Below are 23,012 nucleotides of genomic sequence, written 5' to 3' on the forward strand. Positions count from 1 at the left end.
TCTGTGCAGCGTTTCCGCGCTGCTGCAGATAAGATAAAGATTGCCATGATGATTGCCAACATTCGTAACGGATAGGCACATCAAGAAGAAGAATATCAGTCGCAGCTTAAAAATCGAAGACAAAAGAGAGATGAGGCTCTTCAAGAATATGAGGTAGATATTGTCAGATTAGTACGATATGCTAAAGTTAGGACTGTAAAAGAGGAAGGAGATGAAGATAAACTTGACCAGCTCGTTAAAACGATGAAAAGTATTACATACAAGAAAACGAAGACCATAAAATCAAGAAACTCACCATCACGAAAACTAGAACGAGTCAGCCTTAGGGGACAGCTTCGACCCGGAATTTTTCCAAAGACCCTCTCATACTAATAGCTTCGTTGAAATGTCGTGAAGATAGTGTATATGTAGAGGGAGAAATAAATGGTAAAAGGCATACGTTGTTGGTAGATACCGGAGCGACCAGAACCATTATACGCCCGACAGTTATAAACAGCCGTAAGAAACAGTTACCAACGAGGTTGCGACTTCGGACCGCTACAGGTGAAAATGCCAACATTCATGGAGAAATCCAGGTACAATTAGGAATTGGAGCAGAAAAGTTCGTCCATAGATACTGTTATAGTTGCTGACATCGAAGAGGATGTTATATTAGGAATGGACGTAATGAATATACATGGATTCCAATTGGATTTTAAGAATAAGGTAATCAAAGTTGGTAACGAGGAGGTATTTCTTCATCCACATGATGAAAACACTGTGCAAGCAGCCGTTAAAGAAGATACAGTCGTGCCTGCGAGAAGTGAAACGATCAAAGTAGCGCGGTTACAGGGAATTGTGGACGAAAGGACACCTTTTATGATGGAGCCTTGGAACCATGACGACGAGGTTGGACGAGGAATCATAATTGGAAACGAATTGGTGACTTCGGCTAAAGAAATACCTGTGAGACTTATTAATGTCAATGACTACCCAGTGATCATCAAGAAAGAGACAAAAGTAGGAACTTGTGTACCTGTGACATCCATAATCCGTCAGACGACAACATCCGATAATTCCAACGACAAATTCGACCAAATGGTTGCAGTTGCTGGACAGTCTAAATCAGATGGACAAAAGGAAATTTCTTCGGCGGTATCGTGATATTTTCGTACCGAAAGGAGGAAAGATGGGGAGACCTACCGTTGTTAAGCATAAAATTGATACTGGTAATGCTAAGCCAATTCGTCAAACAGCTCGATGATTACCACAGGCGAAAAGAGAGGAAGCTGAAACGATTGTTCAGGAAATGAAGAAAGACGGGGTAATAGAACCTTCTTCGAGCTCATGGGTCTCTCCAGTGGTCCTGGTTAAGAAGAAAGACGGAACGACGAGGTTCTGTGTGGATTACCGTTTGCTGAACAACGTTACCAAGAAAGATAGTTATCCTCTGCCTCGGATCGACGACACATTGGCTGGAAGTAAATTGTTTTCTACTTTGGATTTGAAGTCTGGATACTGGCGGGTAGAAATGGACCCAGTAGATAAAGAGAAGACAGCCTTCACTCAATGTGTTGAGAGGGTTATCTTGGAAAACATGCCTGGTTTATCTAGATGACATAATCGTCTTGGGGGTGACATTTGAAGATCATCTGAAGAATTTAGAAAACGTTTTTAATCGACTTAAAGCTGCCCAATTGATGTTAAACCCCAAGAAGTTTCACCTATTTCAAGGTAAAGTCAATTATCTGGGTCATATACTCAGTAAAGAAGGAGTGGCCGTGGATAAGGGAAAAATCGATTCCATTATGGAATGGCCAGAACCAACTGACAAACATCAAGTGAGAAGTTTTCTTGGACTATGTACTTACTACCGGAGGTTTATTAAGAAGTTTGCAGATATCACTAAGCCATTAACGCGACTTACAGAGGAATCAAGAGATTACCGCTGGGATACAGACTGTCAAAATGCCTTTGAGACCTCAAAAAAGCATTTAATCACAGCACCAATTTTAGGGTACCCACTGCCAGAAGGAGAGTTCATCTTAGATATAGATGCAAGTAATGTGGGAATTGGAGGAGTGCTATCTCAGATTCAAAGAGGACAGGAACGAGTCCTTGGATATTTTAGTAAAGTTCTTTCAAAACCTGAGCGGAATTATTGCTCACGAGAAGAGAACTTCTAGCAGTAGTGAAATCAGTAGAGCACTTCTATTAATACCTCTATGGAAGGAAGTTTTTAATCCGAACTGACCATGCCGCCCTTAAGTGGTTAATGCAGTTTAAGAATCCAGAGGGTCAGATAGCCAGATGGATCGAACCAGTCCAAGAATACGATTTCAAGATTGAGCACCGTGCCGGAGTTAGCCACAGAAACGCTGATTCTCTTTCCAGAAGGCCATGCCCAGCAGAGTGTTCCCACTGCAATAAAACAACTAAGGGACAACGATGGTCAACGACGACTGGACGCCTACTAAGAAAAGGGAAGAACAAGAGAGAGATCCAGTTGTACAGAAAATTCGAAAATGGAAAGAGGAAAACCGTCGACCACCTTGGCAAGAAATATCAAGAGTATGCTCAGTAGTTAAGACGTATTGGGCCCAGTGGGACTCATTTATCATGGAAGATGGCTTGCTCAAACGGGTACTGGAAAATGATGACGGTTCAGAGAAGAGAAGACAGTTAGTGATATCAAAGAGCAGAATAGCCGAAGTAGTTCGTCAATTACACGACAGTCCATCAGGAAGGCTTTTCGGTGTAAAGAAAACCCTTCAGCGGATTCGGGAACGGTTTTATTGGAGATTTACGCACTTCCAGACCAGAAGGCCGCCACCATTGCAGATGAGTTGATCAAAGAATATATCAGCCGATTTGGAGTGCCTTTGGATATCCATAGTGACCAAGGAAGGAACTTCAAAAGCGATCTATTCCAAGGAATATGTGATAGACTAGGCATGAAGAAAACAAGAACTACAGCATATTTGATGAATATTTGACAAAGAAGGTGTCTGATCATCAGCGAGACTGGGACCAATATCTTCCGTTCTTCACAATGGCCTACAGATATGCTGTTAACGAATCAACAGGCCAGACACCAGCCAGAGTCCTATTCGGACGCGAGATGCGACTACCTTGTGATCTGGAGTTTGAGTGTCGACCTAGAGAAGATGTAGCAGGTGAAGATTATGTGATCGAATTACGAAGAAGAATGGACGATGTACACGAGTTGGTCCGTTCCCATCTTCAGATCGCTAGCGACCGAATGAAGAAACGGTACGATACTCAAGCCGAAAAGGGGTGCTTTAAGAAGAACGACAAAGTCTAGCTCTATAATCCCAAGAAGCGAAAAGGTTGTTCTCCCAAGTTGCAGCAGTTTTGGGAAGGTCAAGGTCCATTCCTTATTATGGAGAAGATCAACGATGTCATCTACCGAATAAGCAAGATTCCGAGGGGAAAGCCGATGATAGTACACCATAACCGGCTGGCGTCTTTCGAAGGTGACCACGACATAGATGAAGAAGTGGAAGTAAACCAAGTCCAAGATGTGTCTGACCTCACGTTTGAGGAATTAATGGGTGCCTATGGAGGTACCGGTAAAGCAAGACATGGTGTTACCACTGAAGAAAAGCAAGATCTACTCGCGCTCCCCGATGACTACTCGCTGGCCCTTACCATCCCGGCCAGTATCAAAGACGCACCAGGGTTGGCATTCATCTTTGGAAGGAAGTTCGGTTGAGTTGCAGAACTTCAATGCCAACTCCCGGGAAAGCCTTGAAACTCCAAGATGCATCACGTTACCTTTTCTACCTGCTAACAAAAGACACTGCCCGTGACCAACCAATAAATTAAATTTATAAAAACAGTTCACAGGTTTAAATTAAAAACTGCATGAGAAGAAAAAATTAAAAAAACCAAAAATTAACAAACCTGATCTACTCTTCAGCCCAGAATACCTACCAAGAGATAATAAATAAAGTTAATAAAGCAGCTTATGAAGTACTCGGCACGATCCAAAAGAACAAAAAGGATACTCCATTGTGGTGGACAAATGACATCGCTAATGCAGTACACAACAAGAAACAAGCATATCAGAAGTGACTGCAAACAAATGACCCAGATGAAAGACGAACATAGGTACGCAAGATCAAACGGAGAAGTAAAAAATCTAGTAACTAAAGCAAAAAATGTTTCCTGGGAAAGTAAATGCGAAAAGCTCAACAAATATATAGGGTCAACAAGATCAAGAGAAGCATGGAAAACAGTAAAAAACCTGAGAACAAACAGAAAAGAAGTGAGTAGAATATATTTAATAGAAGAAAGATCTTGGATCGAACATTACTCACAAATTCTAACTGAAACAAAACCAAAATTCACGAACACCATTACAACATATGAAGTGGAATAAGATGAAATATGCATCCTTCCTATCATGACATATGGATGTCAAACCTGGACCCTAACCAAGGCAAACATGAATAAACTAGCCACAACAGAAATAACGATGGAAAGGGCAATGTTAGGTATACGACTGTCAGATAAAAAGAGGAACGACTGGGTAAGATCCAAAACAAAAGTCGAGGACATAACAACAAAAATTGCCAAACTTAAATGGAGCTTCGCGGGCCACACTGCTAGACAAAAAGACCAACGTTGGAATACTACAATACAACATTGGAGACCTTACGAAAGTAAACGACCAAGAGGAAGACCACAGATGAGATGAGCTGATGACATTAAAAGAATAGCCGGAACAAATTGGAAATATGTTGCTCAGGATAGAGACCGATGGAAGGAGTTGGGAGAGGCCTATGTCCAAACATGGACGACAGAAGGCTAAGAAGAAGAAGATGAAATAACAGTACAGTAAATCGAAGATGCAATACGGAATATAAAAAAATCGAAAAGCATGCGGATCACAGGGTATACCGAACGAATTATTAAAACACAGCCCACAAGTATTACGGTGACATATGTCTTCACCTTATTCTATAAAGGACATGACTTACCACCAGACTGGTCAAAGCACATATTAACAACATCTAAAAAAATGAGATAGAAAGAATTATTCAAACTACAGGGGGCTAAGTGTCATAAATTCACTCTCAAGACTCTATGGAAAAATAATAAAAAATAAGATTGAAAAAGAGATGACAGAAAGAAAAACAAAATGGCTTTCATACAGGCAGATCCTGTATAGACAGCATATTTTCTCTAAAGCAGGTTATTGAAAAAAGATTAGCCCACAACCTTTCAACTCATGTAGTCTTTATAGATCTGACAAGGGCATACGATAGTCTACCACTTTCAATGCTCTGGGTAGCAAAACAAGGAATATAGTAAGGGTCTAAAGCAAGACTGCTACATAGCACCTACACTTTTCAAAATATATTTGAATGAGGCGCTCTCAGTGTGGAGAAAAAAATGCTGCAATATGGGCATTCTAATCGAAGACGAGAGATTGTACACGATATACTTTGCTGACGACCAAGCCATTCTCGTTAAATACGAGAGCGATATAAACTATATGCTTAGAAAACTGGAGGAGGAGTACACCAAGTGGGGCCTTACAATTAATATACAAAAAACCGAGTATTTAGTTACAGGAGAAAAATCAGAAAGCCTACAAATTGAAATGGGTACTATAAAATCAAGCAATACCTTCAAATACTTGGGAGTCCAAATAACATCCAAAGCACCGAGTAACGAAGAAATACATTTTAGGATTGGCCAAACAAGATCAGCCATTAGATAGCTACACGGACTGTTTTGGAATAATAAAATAACAAAAGAAAATAAAAGGATTTATAATACAATAATAGAAAGTATTGGGTTGTAGATAAATGGAAATTGATCTAGACATAATAGATACTATCGAAGCCAAAAGACTAAACTGGTATGGACACCTACAGAGAATGCCTGAAAATAGATAGCCAAAAAAGTTAGAAAAATGGTCATCACCCACTAGAAGAAAACGAAGAATATATATATATATATATATATATATATATATATATATATATATATATATATATATATATATATATATATATATATATATATATATGTATATATATATATATATATATATATATATATGTATATATATATATATATATATATATATATATCGCTGTTGCGCGTGAAAAGGGGGACAAGTCATAAAATGTGAAAACGAGAAAAACACTATTTAAAATTTTACAAAAAAATGATGTTTTTTTACAGTTGTTTTGAATGATAATCTACTTAAAATTTGTTTTTAGATGTACTTTTCCAACATGGCTTAACATTTTTTTGCTGAGTATTTGGGAAAAAAATATGTTTAAAACGATATTTGTTTGACTTACCTCGTTTTTCACAAATACTCACATGACTTACCCCCTTTGTAATTGAACATTATAATGATAACACAGGATAATGGAAAACTTTATTACGTTACTACAAGCTTACTTGTATAGTGCTAGTTGTATTTATGTACTAAAAACATTAAACATAAATAACTTATTCATACAAATCTAGCTAAAAGATACTTCAAACTTTTAATCGTCGTCAGAAGTTGATGAATTCGGGAGCACATCAGCTAAGTCTTTATCTGTGGGTAGTTTTTGTAAAAGTCACACAGTGATTCTGATATATACGGCAGTAACTCCATCAGGAGCTTTTTCTTTTTATCGTTATTGTCACAGGCTTGTTATATGCGTTTTTGGGAAATAAATTTATATCTGCTTTTTCCCTCTTTCCTAAATCTACGGTCTTAAAAGGTTTTTCTTTGTCAAAGGACAACTTGTATTGAAACTGGTTAGATTTTTTATACCGTAACCAACGAAATTGTCTTCAGTTTATCTTGTTATTTTGAGTATCAGTTTTGCGGTTAACTAATACAGAATTAAATAAGCCACCAAAATTAAGAAACGCAAAGCGCTGCATTTCTGTAACTAAAAATTGACGTTTCCTCCCTACTTGCCGAATTAGTTGAGCCCAATCATGTGGATGTTCTATGTGACTACTAAATTTTTTCTTTTTTTTTTCTATTAAACTATGATCCGTATCGCACTCCATATGTGTATGACGTAGTATTAAAAACTTGTGTTCAGTAATTTTTAAATTTGCAGAGCATTGTAAAGCAGTTAAACAAGCTGCTGTTATGAACCTGTTCTTATTCTGGCCAGAACAGCAGTCTGAACACATTATTAGGTGTTCAACTTTAGGATCTAAATCTTTTGTTAGGTATTGATATAGGCAGGAACTAATTTCATTTCCGCCCCGTTTTGCTAAGGATTCATGCCATAAATAGCAGTGGGCTTGTGAGTTATCACAGTCGTGAACTGTAAGATTAAATGTCCACAATTGCCTCTTGTAAAACGACTCACCACTTTGGAGGTCTGGTGTTGGCAGGCATTGCTGGAGATCAAAAGTAATAGATTTCATTTTAGCATTATCCTTAGTCAGAAATCTATCGTCTTCTTTGTTTTTATATCCTTGATCAGCTTGTAAATGGTGTTCGTTTTACTCTTCTTTTAGTAGTTTTATTTCATCCTCATTCTTGCACATAGTAATTTTTATTTTTAATTTGTCACATTTACCGCATGTGTCTTTCTTAGATTTATTTATACTGATGTTAAGGCTGTAAAATATGTTTTCGTACATTTTACGATTAATCAAGTTATCTGGGTACATCTTCTTGTAAGCTTCATAAATAGCAGTGAGTGTGTAGTTTGAAGGTAAATATTTCCTCGATGACTGCCTTCTTGTATAGTGACTTTTATATAAGGGGATAGATAAAATGTGATCCCTTGCCCTTATTTTTTCATCATCTGATACCTTCTTCCGATTTTCATGATATCCTCGTTAATCTAATGTCATTACGCCTGATATTTGAGAACATTTTTTGCTACTATAACTTCTATGAATTTCTTACTAATATTATCAGTTTTCACAAAACAGTCCTTGCAAACAACAGAACGAACGCCATGAAGAGGAAAATGATAAATTATGGTATGCTGTCGGTACCGTTGTTTGCTTGGGTCAGAACACCTAATTCGCATAGAACTCTTGTCTTTAACATCCATGAGAGAAGCTATATATTCTAACCTACGATTGTAGCTTCCCATTTCCCAGAATTCTTTAAAAAGTTGCAAGCGAACTTCGTCCTTTATTTTTTCCTTGCACTTATTTCTGTATAATTTCAGTTCTTGCATAGTTTTTTCTTTAATCTCTTTTAGTTTTTGTAACCTACGCCTTACCAAAATTTCGTTTTTCTCGTCTCTCCTGTCTCATTTTTCTCGTTTCTTTGTTCGTGCGTTTTTAACTTTCTCGTGGACTTCCCCGTCTAAGTTATATTTGACTACTGCAGTATTATTTATATCTTCTTAATTTTTTTTTCTACTATATCGCTGTCCTCGGCAAAGCTATCATATTTTTTATCCTACGCAGGGACAAAATTTGGATCTGCAATACTATCATCTGATGAAAAATCTAATCGATCCTGAATTTCATCTGGAAGTGATGCAGCAACGCTACTGGCGTAGGACATCTCAGACTCATCTCTGGCATGGTGCTCTAAAATGCAACAAAAATAAAATTATTTCATAAAATTTTTATTAGCAAACAACAAAAGAACGACACTAAATGAGCATTTTGTTTTTATTCATATTTCTTTCATAGTTTGTATTACGTGTATCTACTTTTAATAAAATTATTTATTACTTACCATAAGGAAAGGTTTTTATCATTGGTATAATCCCTACCAAGTAATTGTCAGCATTTGTATATCTTTTATTGCAATTTTCTAATACAGTTTCCTTATCTGAACAATATATACGAACATTCACTTGTTAATCTGTAAAACAATATCCCATTTGTTTTATTTATTCTGTGTGCAATACATACAGAAACAACAGGATAATTCTAGATTACAGTAAAAATATTGTACAACTACCAGTGGAAAATAAATTATGATTTTACTTACCATCGGCATTAAGCATATTTAGAATTTGTTTTCCTCTAGACATTTTTTAATTTTCACTTATTATATTGGTATTACTAAATTTAAACAAATATTTTTATTTTGCAGCAATAATCACAACTATGACTCATGTTGCATACTAATTTATAGGTTGTGTGTGTTAAGTTAGTTGCTAGTTACATTAAAAGCTAACCGTGAATAAGGGGACAAGTCAAGTTGTCTCATTATTCACTAAGAGCAATACTGATATGGGCAGTGCCAAAAGGAATATGTTAACATATCCCTTTTTACACTAAACTTTTTGTACTATTTTGTAAGTGCCTCTTTTGGAACAATCAACTTTACATACAAATTCAGCTATATTGACTAGTCCCCTTTTACACACCATTAAAACGTACTTTTTTTTAACCTATATTTGAGTTAATCCCGTTTTCATCAAAAATTGACTTGTCCCCTTTTTCACGCCCAACAGCGATATATATATATATATATATATATATATATATATATATATATATATATATATATATATATATATATATATATATATATATATATATCATTAGAGAATTATACTCATTTGAAATGAGGTTTTTCTGCTATTTATTACAAATATGCTGGGTCAACAGAATAACCAAGAAATACAAACTATAATTATATAAAAAATGTAAGCATCTATATTCTTTCGAATAACTAATATAACAGTAACAACTAGAACAAACAGAACATTATCATAAAAAGAAAAACACTTTGTTTTGTCATATATTAAGGAAAGAAAAATATGCATAAGATAAGAAGGTTGAGAGGACATAAAGCTAGAAAAAGTTTTTATGAGTTCAGAAATCTATAAAGTAATGGTTGCACATAAGAGATGATTAAACTTTAATTAGATTTGGTGTGTCCCAACTTCAACTGAGAGGGCAAAAAGATTAAAAAAGATTAGATTTATTTGCAAAGAAGTTACAGTTGTGTACAAACCATCAAACACAGAAGTCGATAAAACAACAGAAAAATATTAACTATTTCTAATAAACTCTTAAGATATATTATCATATATATATATATATATATATATATATATATATATATATATATATATATATATATATATATATATATATATATATATATATATATATATATATATAAATAAATATTGTTCTTGTACTTTACATGGTTTCATTAAGTATTTTCAAGGTTTTCATTCATAGTCCTTTAAAAATTCAGACATCAAAGGTTTATTAAAATAAAAACACGATAAGTATTTATTGATATTCTATATTGTAAATACAAAAAAAAAATTAAACATTAGTGAAATCAGTCTTACAATAATACAAACTAACAGGATTTGTAAATACAAAGATGAATTTATACTAATAGTATGTATACAATGTATACAAAACTAAGAACTACACAAAGAAATAATGATTTAAAAATCTAGAGAACATTTTAATTTCACTTATCACCAGCTCCTTTTCCTCCTTCTACTGATTTTGCAGGTTGGCCTGTTTGTTCGATGACAATACTCTTATGTTTTATTTCCCCAACAGCTACTTTCGGAGCGGTGATGGAGAGAACACCGTCTGAGGACAGCTTCGACTCGATTTTACCCATATCGTAGTTTTTAGGTAAAACGTATCTTCTGATGAAGTGTCTGTAAATATGTCCATGCTCGTCCTCTTTTTCTTCGTGTTTTCCTTCAATGGTAACCTCCCGATCTCCTGTTACTTTCACAGATATTTCTTCAGGTTTAAATTGTTGGACATCTAGGTTGGCCGAGAATTGGTCTTTCCATAATTTACTGTAGAGCCAGAATCATTTCCAGAAGATGCAGACTGCCAATTTCTGAGATATCCGGCAGGGCATCTGAGGAACTGTCTGGAGACAGGTTGTACCAAATCTTCTGGCTCCAAAACTAGTCCAAAATGTTGATCAAATAGTCTTGATGGTCTTGTATAGTAGCTATCGCCAAACAAATATGGAAGCAGAGACATGTTTCACTTCACTAGTACTTTACTTTGTAAATAACAAAATTACTTATTATTCGCCTTGCGAATATATTTTTCAGTTTGAAACTCACTGACACTGTGAACTGTGACACTGACTGTCTGACCCTAGAATAACAGAGACACGAGACACATGTGTTGGGTTTGTTCTCTGGTCTGACTGAATTGACTGACAGGACAACCGGCAACGAGCGATTTATATCCGAGTTCCAACGACAACGAATCTTCTCGTGAATGTTCTCGAAAATCGATAACTTTAATCCTCCGAATCCGAGAATGATCCAGAACCAGAATGCAGTTGAATACTATTCACAAATCACGTGGTCTGTGATACTAGAATATTCGCATAGAAGTTTGGTAGTGGCTACTGTGGTTAAACTGTGGTAACAGCCTAAAAATTTTAAAAATCGTAAGATATAAGACGTCAATCGTGAGGAGTGGCATCACTGTAGCTCGGGCATATTTTGACAGATTCATTGTCGGAAACCTACAACACAACAATTCGTACTTCTCAGTATTAATAGCTCAAGTATCCTACTATTGCAGACTTCTTTCTTTGAAAAAAGAAGAATTATTCTAAATAGTGGAAGTGTATACTAAACTCATCAAATTTTGGGTAGTATATATTTAAAAAATATATTTTAGTCGTTATAATTTAACATAACCATTTATTATATGGTGCTGATAAATAAATATTAATTGTCGGTAATTCGCAAAGTTCTATTTTATTTACTATTTAGTTTGTTTACTATTAATATTGGCTGTGAGTACGTGTGCTTGGTTGTGTAGTAATTTCCAGCCACTTTTAGTCTGTCAAAAAGTAACTAACTTCGCAAAAAAATAATTACTAAATGCACTATAATAGACAGTTCGGGTTCGGACCACAGACCACTAATAACTTCGGACTGGGAATAGCGAACCAAGTTTAAGCGTCTATATTCTTTGGTAAAATGGAATACTTAAACAAAAACAACATTAGTCAACACCGCAACTGTCAAATTACCAATTTATGCCAAAATATTACCAAATAATATGTCAACACAGTTTAACCACAAACTGTGTGTTCTTTTTATACTATGATGTCAATTTATCAATAATTTTCAACTGATTTTCAATAAATTCAATATGGACATGAATGAATGGATAACCTCTAAGCTCTAACATCATTAAAGTGATTATAATAAACCAAAGAAAAAGACGCATTCTCGCATTGATTAAACGTTACATAAATGAGTTCCTAATAATGCGCAGTCACGGTATATTCTAAAGAATTCTTTTAGCATTAAATTGTGGCATAGTTCAGAATAGCACAATGTAATGCTTATTGTGCCGAAGATTTTCTCTTAAAATTTATTTATAGTGATTTTTTTTGTGCAAACAAAACTGAAATTGACAAATCAAATTAAACTTAATAGTATGGAAATAAAACAAGAAGCTAGTGAAAAAACTTGTAAAATAGAAACAGAGACATATGATGGTCCCTTGAATACGTTCAAAATTGAAATTACAGAAGAACTTAAGACAGAAACAGAATACGATGCATTTGATTATTTAGACTTAAACGATTTACCAGTAAATACTGAAGTAGAACAAGATAAATATAAATTTACACTATTCCAAGAAAAGCAAACAACAAATGAAGAAAGTAAGTAAATTTGTTTTCTTAAAGTGGAAATCACTTAAACTTTAGCTCCACTTCGTGAGTGTCCCATTTTGTTCAATCGTTTGGTGTGAGCTATAAAGGAAAAAGGAACCTAAAAAGGATTTTGATAATTTTAGTATTAACAAAGAATATAGACGCATATGCCTCTATATTGGTACATAAACATTGGTAATTGGTATATTGATTATCAATTTTAATCAGTTACTGATAGACATCCTGATCCTTTATTTTATTTATTGGACAGTCCCAAAATATGTGTTCTGTTTCAGTATGAATTGAATGTTAATTTTATATAAATGTACTCTTGTCAAGCAATGACCAGTTCTCATTCTTTGTTATAATGGTAGTAATATGTAATATGATGCATATCTATGTATAGGGTTTTGTCAAACCAAAGAATATAGACGCTTATTATATAAGCGACTATATAAGCGTCTATATTCTTTGGTCAAACCATGGTTTATTAGGAAAAAAATGTTACATGTTGTTATACTACTTACCTTTATATTGAAAAGGTAATTATCTAGATGCATACAATATATTTTTTAATAATTTGATGATATTATATGTCAATTTAGTAGTAGTAATCTTTATTTAGAAAATTATACAAATTTTACACAAAGACATACACATACATATATGTAGAGTGAAATACATGTCAAAACAAAGAAACAAATTACAGAAATTCTGTTAAATATTTGAATTCATAAAACCAATTAACTTGTATGGTTCAATTTATAACAGTAATTTATGCACAGCTTTTTTATACTGAGTTAATTTTGGTATTACTCTAATGTCATAGGGCAATTTTTTAAAGAATCTCATGCAGTAATAAATATTTGGAATATTTTTCTGTCACAGTCAATCTGTGAATGGTGTAAATATACTTAATCTCCTTATTGGAATAACTATGTGTAGGTAGATTAATTTCTAACAGATGTTTATTTCTAAAGAGGAATAGTAGATATTCCTCAATATATATTGCAGGTACTATTATCTTGACATATTTGATTCTCTTGTATTCAATCCTCATACATCTGATCATACTGCTCAAAAGGTAAAATTTGAAAAATAATTTTGAGTCAAATATAATAAAAAAAAAACGAATATTTATCAAGGAGAATAAACATTTTTTTTAAATTCATGTTAGGTAATGCAGACTGGGTATCTGTTTTTGAGACATTAGAGGTAGATAATCAGTGGGATGCTTTTATGAATATAGTTCAGAAAATTTGTATATAATGTTTTTCACTCAAAGAGATAAATACATTTAATAGAGTGTATAGCTATCTAGACCAGGGCTCTTCTGGGTTGTTGCAGTACATAGCTTAACTGTTTTTATAGTCCAAAAAAAGGTAGTCTGGGTGATTTTAGAACTGAAGGAGGGAGAATCCTGTAGAGGCTGATTCAAATCACTCAATATACTCACTTTCTCAGCCATCTATATATTTGAATGTATTATGTTCTTTTTTAAAAATTTTACTTTGTTTTATCATCTGCTTGCCAATCATGAATATAATGCAAGAAGCCTTAATTTGAATTTGCCACTTCACATAATGTCTATAACAGAGAGATGTCCTTTGTATGCGTATGTCAAATTTTATAATAGTCTACCCTCTGACATTCAACAGGAAACAAACACACTATAGAGCTTTTAAAAGAAAGGTTTTTTAACACCTAATTAACATTGAACCCTATACTGTAGTGGAGTGCCTGGCCTATTATTCTCCCTGATCAGCATATTTAATTTAATTTGTAATGTTAATATATTTTGATACATATGTGTATATATATATATATATATATATATATATATATATATATATATATATATATATATATATATATATATATATATATACTCTATTAAGATATTGCTAGTTTTAAATGCCCCTCTGCAAAATGCTCCAAAGCTCATTTTTATAATAATTCTGAGCATTTGCTTCTGACAGAAAAATATTTTATGATCATTACGTTTATTGCTTCCACTATCAAAAATTGCCCCATAATGTTCCAGAGCATACTGACATAAACCTTTTATTAAGTTGCTGTATGTGACTTTTCCATGCCAATGTTGCATAAATTGTCATGCAACGAAAATCCTGATTACATCTGAGCAAATCAGACCATTTCCTAAAGCTGCACAATGCAAAGAAGCTCAAAGAGGAAAGAAGAGAGGCAGAAGTCGTATTTTAACTAGTACACCAGAGAAAGCAAAGGCCAAAAGATTAGCTCTGAAGTTCAATTCATGCGTAAAAAGGAGGAATCTGGAAATTTTATTTTCCAAATGTGGGGGACAATAGTGTTATTGAGAAACAGGATATATTGCTTAAATTGCCTGCACCAAATATCATCTGGAGATACAGAGAAAGTAAAATCATTGTGTATTTCCGGTAAAATTGTCAAAATACAATATACAATAAAGAAAAGTTTCTATTGTGTTGAAAATAAAAACATTTATTAGGTACATAAGAAAAAAATTGTTAAAATCCTTTATAAAATGTATATAATTAAAAACCCAATCGGGCTATGTCATGAAGACAAAACGTTTTCGGAATGCATATTCCATCGTCAGTATTTAGGTGTACATGTTTTGAGCCACTAAATCTTTGGGTAAAAACCCGTTAAAAGTTATAGGTTACAATTTGGTTTACATTATTTTTAGTCTTATATATTAGGATGTTAAAGTTACCAGTGGATTTGATAACATGGCAACGTACCACTCCACATGAAGTTGCTGGTCCTGGGATGAAGTGTCTACGAGGACTTGATGATAGCAACTATATGTATGTGTAATGTAATGAAAATGGTGTTGAATGTATTTAATTCCTCTATTCCTCTATTGTTCCTCTATTTCACTAATTAAAAACATGCGTGTGGTAACCTACATAATGTAACTCTGTAAGTAATGAAGTGAGTAACGTTTCATGACCTCTGTCAACATCCAAGTGTTCATAGAACTACTAAAATAACAAGTATATGACAGTAATAAACCTTGAAAGGTCAACTTGGCCATAATTTTCTTTATTTAATATATCCCTTTGTTTCTCCAATAATTTTTCAGTTCCAGTAAAATTTTTGGTTTGTATTTTAGGTTGTTCCCAGGAGGAGAATAGAATTAAAAGCATGGAGACGTTCGATTCATTTCATAAAGGAAAATATACACACAAAGAAGGAAAAATATTAGATAAAAATATGGCAATTGCGACAGGACAACAACCTTACAAGTGTGAAATTTGTTTAAAGCAGTTTAACCATAAAACTAATTTGGAAAGACATTTGAGAAGGCACACTGGAGAAGAACCTTACAAGTGTGAAATTTGTTTTATGAAATTTACTGACTCAGGAAGTTTGAAAAGGCATTTGAGAGTGCACACTGGAGAAAAACCTCACAAGTGTGAAATTTGTTTAAAGCAGTTTAGCCAAAAGAGTAATTTGGAAACACATTTGAGATTGCACACTGGGGGAAAGTCTTACAAGTGTGAAATTTGTTTAAAGCAGTTTTCTCAGAAAGTTTATTTGAATAAACATTTGAGGTTGCACACTGGAGAAAAGCCTTACAAGTGTGAAATTTGTTTTATGAAATTAACTGAATCAGGAAGTTTGAAAAGGCATTTGAGAGTGCACACTGGAGAAAAACCTCACAAGTGTGAAATTTGTTTAAAGCAATTTTCTCGAAAATGTGATTTGAATACCCATTTGAGGTTGCACACTGGAGAAGAACCTTACAAGTGTGAAATTTGTTTTATGAAATTTACTGACTCAAGAAGTTTGAAAAGGCATTTGAGAGTGCACACTGGAGAAAAACCTCACAAGTGTGAAATTTGTTTAAAGCAGTTTAGCGAAAAGAGTAATTTAGAAAGACATTTGAGATTGCACACTGGAGAAAAACCTCAAAAGTGTGAAATTTGTTTAAAGCAATTTTCTCGAAAATGTGATTTGAATACCCATTTGAGGTTGCACACTGGAGAAGAACCTTACAAGTGTGAAATTTGTTTAAAGCAGTTTAACCAAAAGAGTAATTTGGAAAGACATTTGAGATTGCACACTGGAGAAAAACCTCACAAGTGTAAAATTTGTTTAAAGCAATTTTCTCGAAAATGTGATTTGAATACCCATTTGAGGTTGCACGCTGGAGAAGAACCTTACAAGTGTGAAATTTGTTTTATGAAATTTACTGACTCAGGAAGTTTGAAAAGGCATTTGAGAGTGCACACTGGAGAAAAACCTCACAAGTGTGAAATTTGTTTAAAGCAGTTTAGCCAAAAGAGTAATTTGGAAAGACATTTGAGATTGCACACTGGAGAAAAACCTCACAAGTGTGAAATTTGTTTAAAGCAATTTTCTCGAAAATGTGATTTGAGTACCCATTTGAGGTTGCACACTGGAGAAGAACCTTACAAGTGTGAAATTTGTTTAAAGCAGTTTAACCAAAAGAGTAATTTGGAAATACATTTGAGATTGCACACTGGAGAAAACCCTCAAAAGTGTAAAATTTGTTTAAAGCAATTTTCTCAAAAATGTGCTTTGAATACCCATTTGAGATTGCACACTGGAGAAAAACCTCACAAGTGTAAAATTTGTTTAAAGCAGTTTAGTGTTCAAAATAATTTCAAACAATATTTGAGAACACACACTGGAGAAAAATCTTATAAGTGTGATATTTGTTTTAAGGAATTTACTAAAGGAAGTGAAAAAAGAAATTTTCTCAAAAATGTGCTTTGAATACCCATTTGAAAGTGCACACTGGAGAAAAAAAAGCCTTGCAAGTGTGAAATATGTTTAAAGCAGTTTAGCCAAGAGAGTAGTTTGAAAACACATTTGAGATTGCACACTGGAGAAAATCATTACAAGTTGTTTTAAGCAGTTTACCCAAAAAACTAATTTGGAAAGACATTTGAGATTGCATACTGGAGAAAAACCTCACAAGTGTGAAATTTGTTTAAAGCAGTTTAGTGATCAAAGTAATTTAAAAATACATTTGAGAATGCATACTGGCGAAAAACTTCATAAGTGTGGAATTTGCTTTAAACAATTTTCCAAGAAAACTAATTTGAAATCACATTTGATTGTGAACACTGAACAAAAAACGTAACAAGCGTGAAATTTTATTTAAGCGGTTTTCTTACACAAATATGTTAAAAATACTTTTTGGAGGTACGTAGTGGAGAAAATCACAAAACTGTGAAATTTGTTATAAGCAGTTTTCTCAAGCGATTAATATGAAGTTGTGTATGAAATTGTTCTGGAGAAAACCCTACAACTGACTAATGGATTCTGCTGTTTCGGGATAGTTTTTAAAGACAATTTATTTCGATAACTCTGACGTTCTTTTTATATATATATATATATATATATATATATATATATATATATATATATATATATATATGCAGACACTTTCTACCACATATTGGTATAGTGCGATGTGATAATAAAAATAAAATTCATTAATGTCAATCTTAATCTCATTTTTTAAATTTAAATAATATTCTACTATATACATATTTACATTATGTACAAAGAACTCCGCCACTTTTATGTAAAAGTGGTTTCTGTTAAATTAGGTGAAACTTTTCAGAGCTGACCAAAAGTTATCATTTCGCTAAGACTCAAAAATTATTTGTGTCTGAGGTACGGAGGTTCCAAGTGTTGGTTTTTAGTCCATTTGAATAATACATATTTGTAAAATATACAGAGTTTTAGTAAATATGTACAACTAACTTCAGGGAGTGATTCTCCAAGAAAAATAATGACAGTATCCTATGTAAAGCTATGCCTGCAAATGTTGGCTTTTCCGAGATACGGGGTGTTAAAATTTTTCTTACAAACTAACGACTTATTTATTGCCCTGACACTGCTTGTGATATGCAAATAAAATTTAGTGGGTTTTACGAATTGGTTATTGCACATTTTTTTGACATAGTTAGAAATTGTATATTCATCAGTTGCGTGCATTCGGGAATGCTCTCAAGTTAAAAAAAATGGTACCCAACAAATTAAAAATTATTTTTGAATTCTCCATTTAATCTTTTTCAAAAAATCTTTTTGTTTTTTACATGAGACGCCGATTTGAAAAAAAAATAAAACTTCCTAACTCATACTTTATTTAAAATTAATTAATCTCTTAAAAGCTTGTGTAGAAGAGCAGTAAAACTTAAAGGAAAACTGTCAACTTAAACAATAAGTAGCGGTCTCCACCATGAAGATGCCCTTTCCACATTACTCTCTAACATCGCATTGCAGAGCACCATATGAAAAATGTATATAGAAACTCTCCTCTTTATATATCAACGTACTCGCATTCTCCGATGAAAGGGATATATTGGAAACACCACTATTAGTGCCAAAGGAGACTGTATTAAAAATAATAATTAGTTAAGTAAATGAAGAAAATTTATTCAAAGTATAATTTTAAATAAATGATATTTTACAACATATAAAACTGAGCAATCACAATTTCTTCATTACAATAGTTGCACATGTAGTAACAAACCTTGAAAGGTCAACTTGGGTATAATTTTCTTTATTTATTAAATCCCTTTGTTTCTGCAATAATTTTTTCGTTCCAGTAAAATGTTTAAAGTTGGTTTGTATTTTAGGTTGTTCGCAAGAGGAGAATAGAATTAAAATCATGGAAACGTTACATTCATCTGCTAAAGGAAAATATCCAGGTCAACACACTGAAGAAAAAATATTAAATAAAAATATGACAATTGCGACTGGACAACACCCTTACAAGTGTGACAGTTGTTTAAAGCAGTTCACCCAAAAGAGTAATTTGGAAAGACATTTGAGATTGCACACTGGAGAAAAGCCTTACAAATGTGAAATTTGTTTTAAGAAATTTACTGAATCAGGAAGTTTAAAAATGCATGTGAGAGTGCACACTGGAGAAAAGCCTTACAAGTGCGAAATTTGTTTAAAGAAATTTTCTCGAAAATATCATTTACCTGAACACATGAAAATTCACACCGGAGAAAAACCTTATGAGTGTGAAATTTGTTTAAAGCAGTTTAGCCACAAGGGTAATTTAGAAACACATTTTAGATTGCACACTGGAGAAAAACCCAAGTGTGAAATTTGTTTAAAGCAGTTTAGCCACAAGGGTAATTTAGAAACACATTTTAGATTGCACACTGGAGAAAAACCCCACAAGTGTGAAATTTGTTTAATGCAGTTTTCTCACAAAAATTATTTGAATACACATTTGATATTGCACACTGGAGAAAAGCCTAACCAGTGTGAAATTTGTTTAAAGCAGTTTAGCCAAAAGAGTAATTTGGAAACACATTTGAGATTGCACACTGGGGAAAAGCCTTACAAGTGTGAAATTTGTTTAAAGCAGTTTTCTCAGAAAGTTTATTTGAATAAACATTTGAGGTTGCACACTGGAGAAAAGCCTTACAAGTGTGAAATTTGTTTTATGAAATTTACTGAATCAGGAAGTTTGAAAAGGCATTTGAGAGTGCACACTGGAGAAAAACCTCACAAGTGTGAAATTTGTTTAAAGCAATTTTCTCAAAAAGGAGCTTTGAGTACACATTTGAGATTGCATACTGGAGAAAAACCTCACAAGTGTAAAATTTGTTTAAAGCAGTTTAGTAATCAAAGTAATTTAAAAACACATTTGAGAATGCATACTGGCGAAAAACCTCATAAATGTGGAATTTGCTTTAAACAGTTTTCTAAGAAAACTAATTTGAAATCACATTTGATTGTGCACACTGGACAAAAAACGTAACAAGCATGAAATGTTATTTAAGCGGTTTTCTTACAAAAATATGTTAAAAATACTTTTTGGGGGTACGTAGTGGAGAAAAACATCTGTGAAATTTGTTATAAGCAGTTTTCTCAAGCGATTAATATGAAGTTGTGTATGAAATTGTTCTGGAGAAAACCTTACAAGTGACTAATGGATTTTGCTGTTTCGGGACAGTTTTTAAAGACAATTTATTTCGATAAAATTATAACTTTAACTTTATATATATATATATATATATATATATATATATATATATATATATATATATATATATTGTTATGATGTGTTGTTTGTTTGAATGATGAGCAATGAGTATTTTTAATAATATAATATATAGGGTTTTTATCGCGGTTCTCAAAGAATTAGCTTGTAAGTACTTTTTTAAATTATCTTTATTATAACTATTATGAAACACACATATATATTTAACCTAGCCAATGTAAATTTAAAATAAACTATCTTTAAATTGATGTTCTTATAAAACTAATTAAATTCTATAGACAATGTTAAATTTATACAAACTATCTTTAAAATTGAAATTGTTATAACACTAACTAAATTATATTAACAAAATTTTGTACCTTTCTTTCACTGAATGCCTAAATGAACTGTTTTCCACTATATATATTCTAATCACCACTGAATGTCTTCGTACTTCGGTTATCCTTGTTTTTGTGAAATTTCTTTTTCCAATTATCAGCTTCTACCAATTTAAGATATATTTTTCTTCACCAGCATTTATACACCACCAAGCAAACCAACAAACAGCATTTATATTTATTCTTCTTTTCAATATACCAATATCCAATTATTATAAGTTGATTTATACTAATCTCCAACCATAATATAATTTAATTTCTTCCAATATACTTTTTTTAATCTTCAATAATTATTTGTGTATAATTATAAATGTGCATTAAATTATATGCATAATTTTTAATCTTCATTTAACTCACTATATTAAACAATTGGACTATTTGTACTTGATTCACTGACTCCAACTAACTTTCATATTTCTTACTAAACTTTTCTGACTGACTTCTTGAAAATTCTGAACAATTTACTTCACTAACTAAATGTGTCTACTAACTTTCATAATGAACTGGCCTGACTTCTGACTAAAAACTGCCATCTTGAATCCAAATCACGGGTATTTATATCTTTTTGGATATTCTAGAACCATCTGGTAAGAGATCATGTTCCAATTTGTTCTATTTCTTCGATATGGATGTTCTCGAAAAAATATCTGTTCCATCCACCGACATAATCATTATTCCAGAATATTCGACCGTAAACAATGGTCACACTCTGCACTCTGGAGATTTCGTTAATGTTCCATTGATAATTTTGTTGACATTTAGGCTTTTCAGATCAGAATAAACATTTAAATCATTAAATATATATAAATTAAACATTTTAAACTAACATTATTATTATAACCCCACTTATATTCGTATTATGATTAATTTCTATCTGTCAATTTACTGTATAGTTGGTTGCCTATGCACATGGCTCACTTAAATATATTTACAACATTAAAATACAACTTTTTACAGTTATTATATGCTAATTTATTAAAAATGCCCTCACATAAATATATTTTTATTAAATTCTCTAGTATATAACTTCTTAAAATAACCAAATACTTGTTATATCTAAAATTATCTAGTATATAACTTACAAATTAATTTTTTAAACAATACCTTTCTTTCTCCTATATCATATCAATACCCCAAAATAATATTTAAAATAAATAATTTTCTTATTATTTTTTTAAATATTAATTTTCTCATACCTTATTAAATTTAATAAATCAATTTTTTTTTTATTTAAAATGTGTTAAATACATCCCTGTTCGCTGTCTATATCAAACTGTCATGTCAAATGGAAGCAATTGAAAATGGAGGCTATCAGAAAATAAAATATAACCTTAATTAAAAATATAATCGATATGGTGTTCTGTTTATTTATAGACAAAATCCAGGAATTATTTCCATTCAAAATAACTTTCATCAATATAAATTGGTAAGTTTTTTCACTTTATTATATTAGAAAGACATTTTTATAGCAATTATAGTATCAATTTTGTGTCTAACCCCAAATTATGATTTTTAGGGTACAAATTAATTTCCATATATACAAAATTCAACAAGTATGATGTCAAATTTATTCACAACAAAGAAATCTACCATCTATCTATGAAATGGATCTATCAGTAAGTTATTAGTGTTATTATATTTGTGTTAAAGGTATAGAAAACATTATTCATTCTCTTCATGATATTGAAAAATGTCGTTGATATGAAATATGCCTCTTAGTCTGTTCTCTGCATCTATTAACACATAACTATTTAGTCCATTCTGATTTTCAATTCTATATGGACCTTCAAACATTGGTTGTAATTTCTTACAACGATTTTCTTTAACATTACTTTTTCTAAGTGAACGAATTAACACTTGGTCTCCTTTTTGAAATGTGATTGGTTTTTTTATATTTCGATTTTGTCTTCTGATATATTTTTCAGCTTTTCTCCTAATTCGGTTATTCACTTTCTGCATTACTTGTTCTAAGATATCCTGATTATATTCACTAATCCACTTTCTGTTTCCTATATGGCCAAACATTAAATATTCTGGT

At 32.4% G+C, this 23,012-nt stretch overlaps 1 protein-coding gene and 1 pseudogene across 1 annotated transcript; one reads left to right on the forward strand and one right to left on the reverse strand.

Moving 5' to 3' along the window:
* Positions 1–10,177: 10,177 nt before the first annotated feature.
* On the reverse strand, positions 10,178–11,320 carry LOC140445335 (protein lethal(2)essential for life-like; annotated as a pseudogene).
* A 534-nt stretch (positions 11,321–11,854) lies between these two features.
* Positions 11,855–17,624, forward strand: LOC140445336 (uncharacterized). The gene is made up of 2 exons (XM_072537308.1): positions 11,855–12,592; positions 15,705–17,624. Exons 1-2 carry the CDS (start codon positions 12,364–12,366, stop codon positions 17,333–17,335), a joined length of 1,860 nt encoding a protein of 619 aa, XP_072393409.1. The 5' UTR covers positions 11,855–12,363; the 3' UTR covers positions 17,336–17,624.
* Positions 17,625–23,012: the final 5,388 nt, after the last annotated feature.

The sequence above is a fragment of the Diabrotica undecimpunctata genome, chromosome 7 (genome assembly GCF_040954645.1).
Source record: "Diabrotica undecimpunctata isolate CICGRU chromosome 7, icDiaUnde3, whole genome shotgun sequence".
In the NCBI taxonomy this organism is placed as follows: Eukaryota; Metazoa; Arthropoda; class Insecta; order Coleoptera; family Chrysomelidae; genus Diabrotica; species Diabrotica undecimpunctata.

What these genes read in the sequence shown, in the direction of transcription:
- LOC140445336 (XM_072537308.1), top strand. Translation starts at nt 12,364, where the DNA reads ATGGAAATAAAACAAGAAGCTAGTGAAAAAACTTGTAAAATAGAAACA. An exon ending in GCAAACAACAAATGAAGAAA is followed by an intron (nt 12,593 to 15,704) that starts GTAAGTAAATTT and finishes TTTGTATTTTAG; the next exon opens with GTTGTTCCCAGGAGGAGAAT.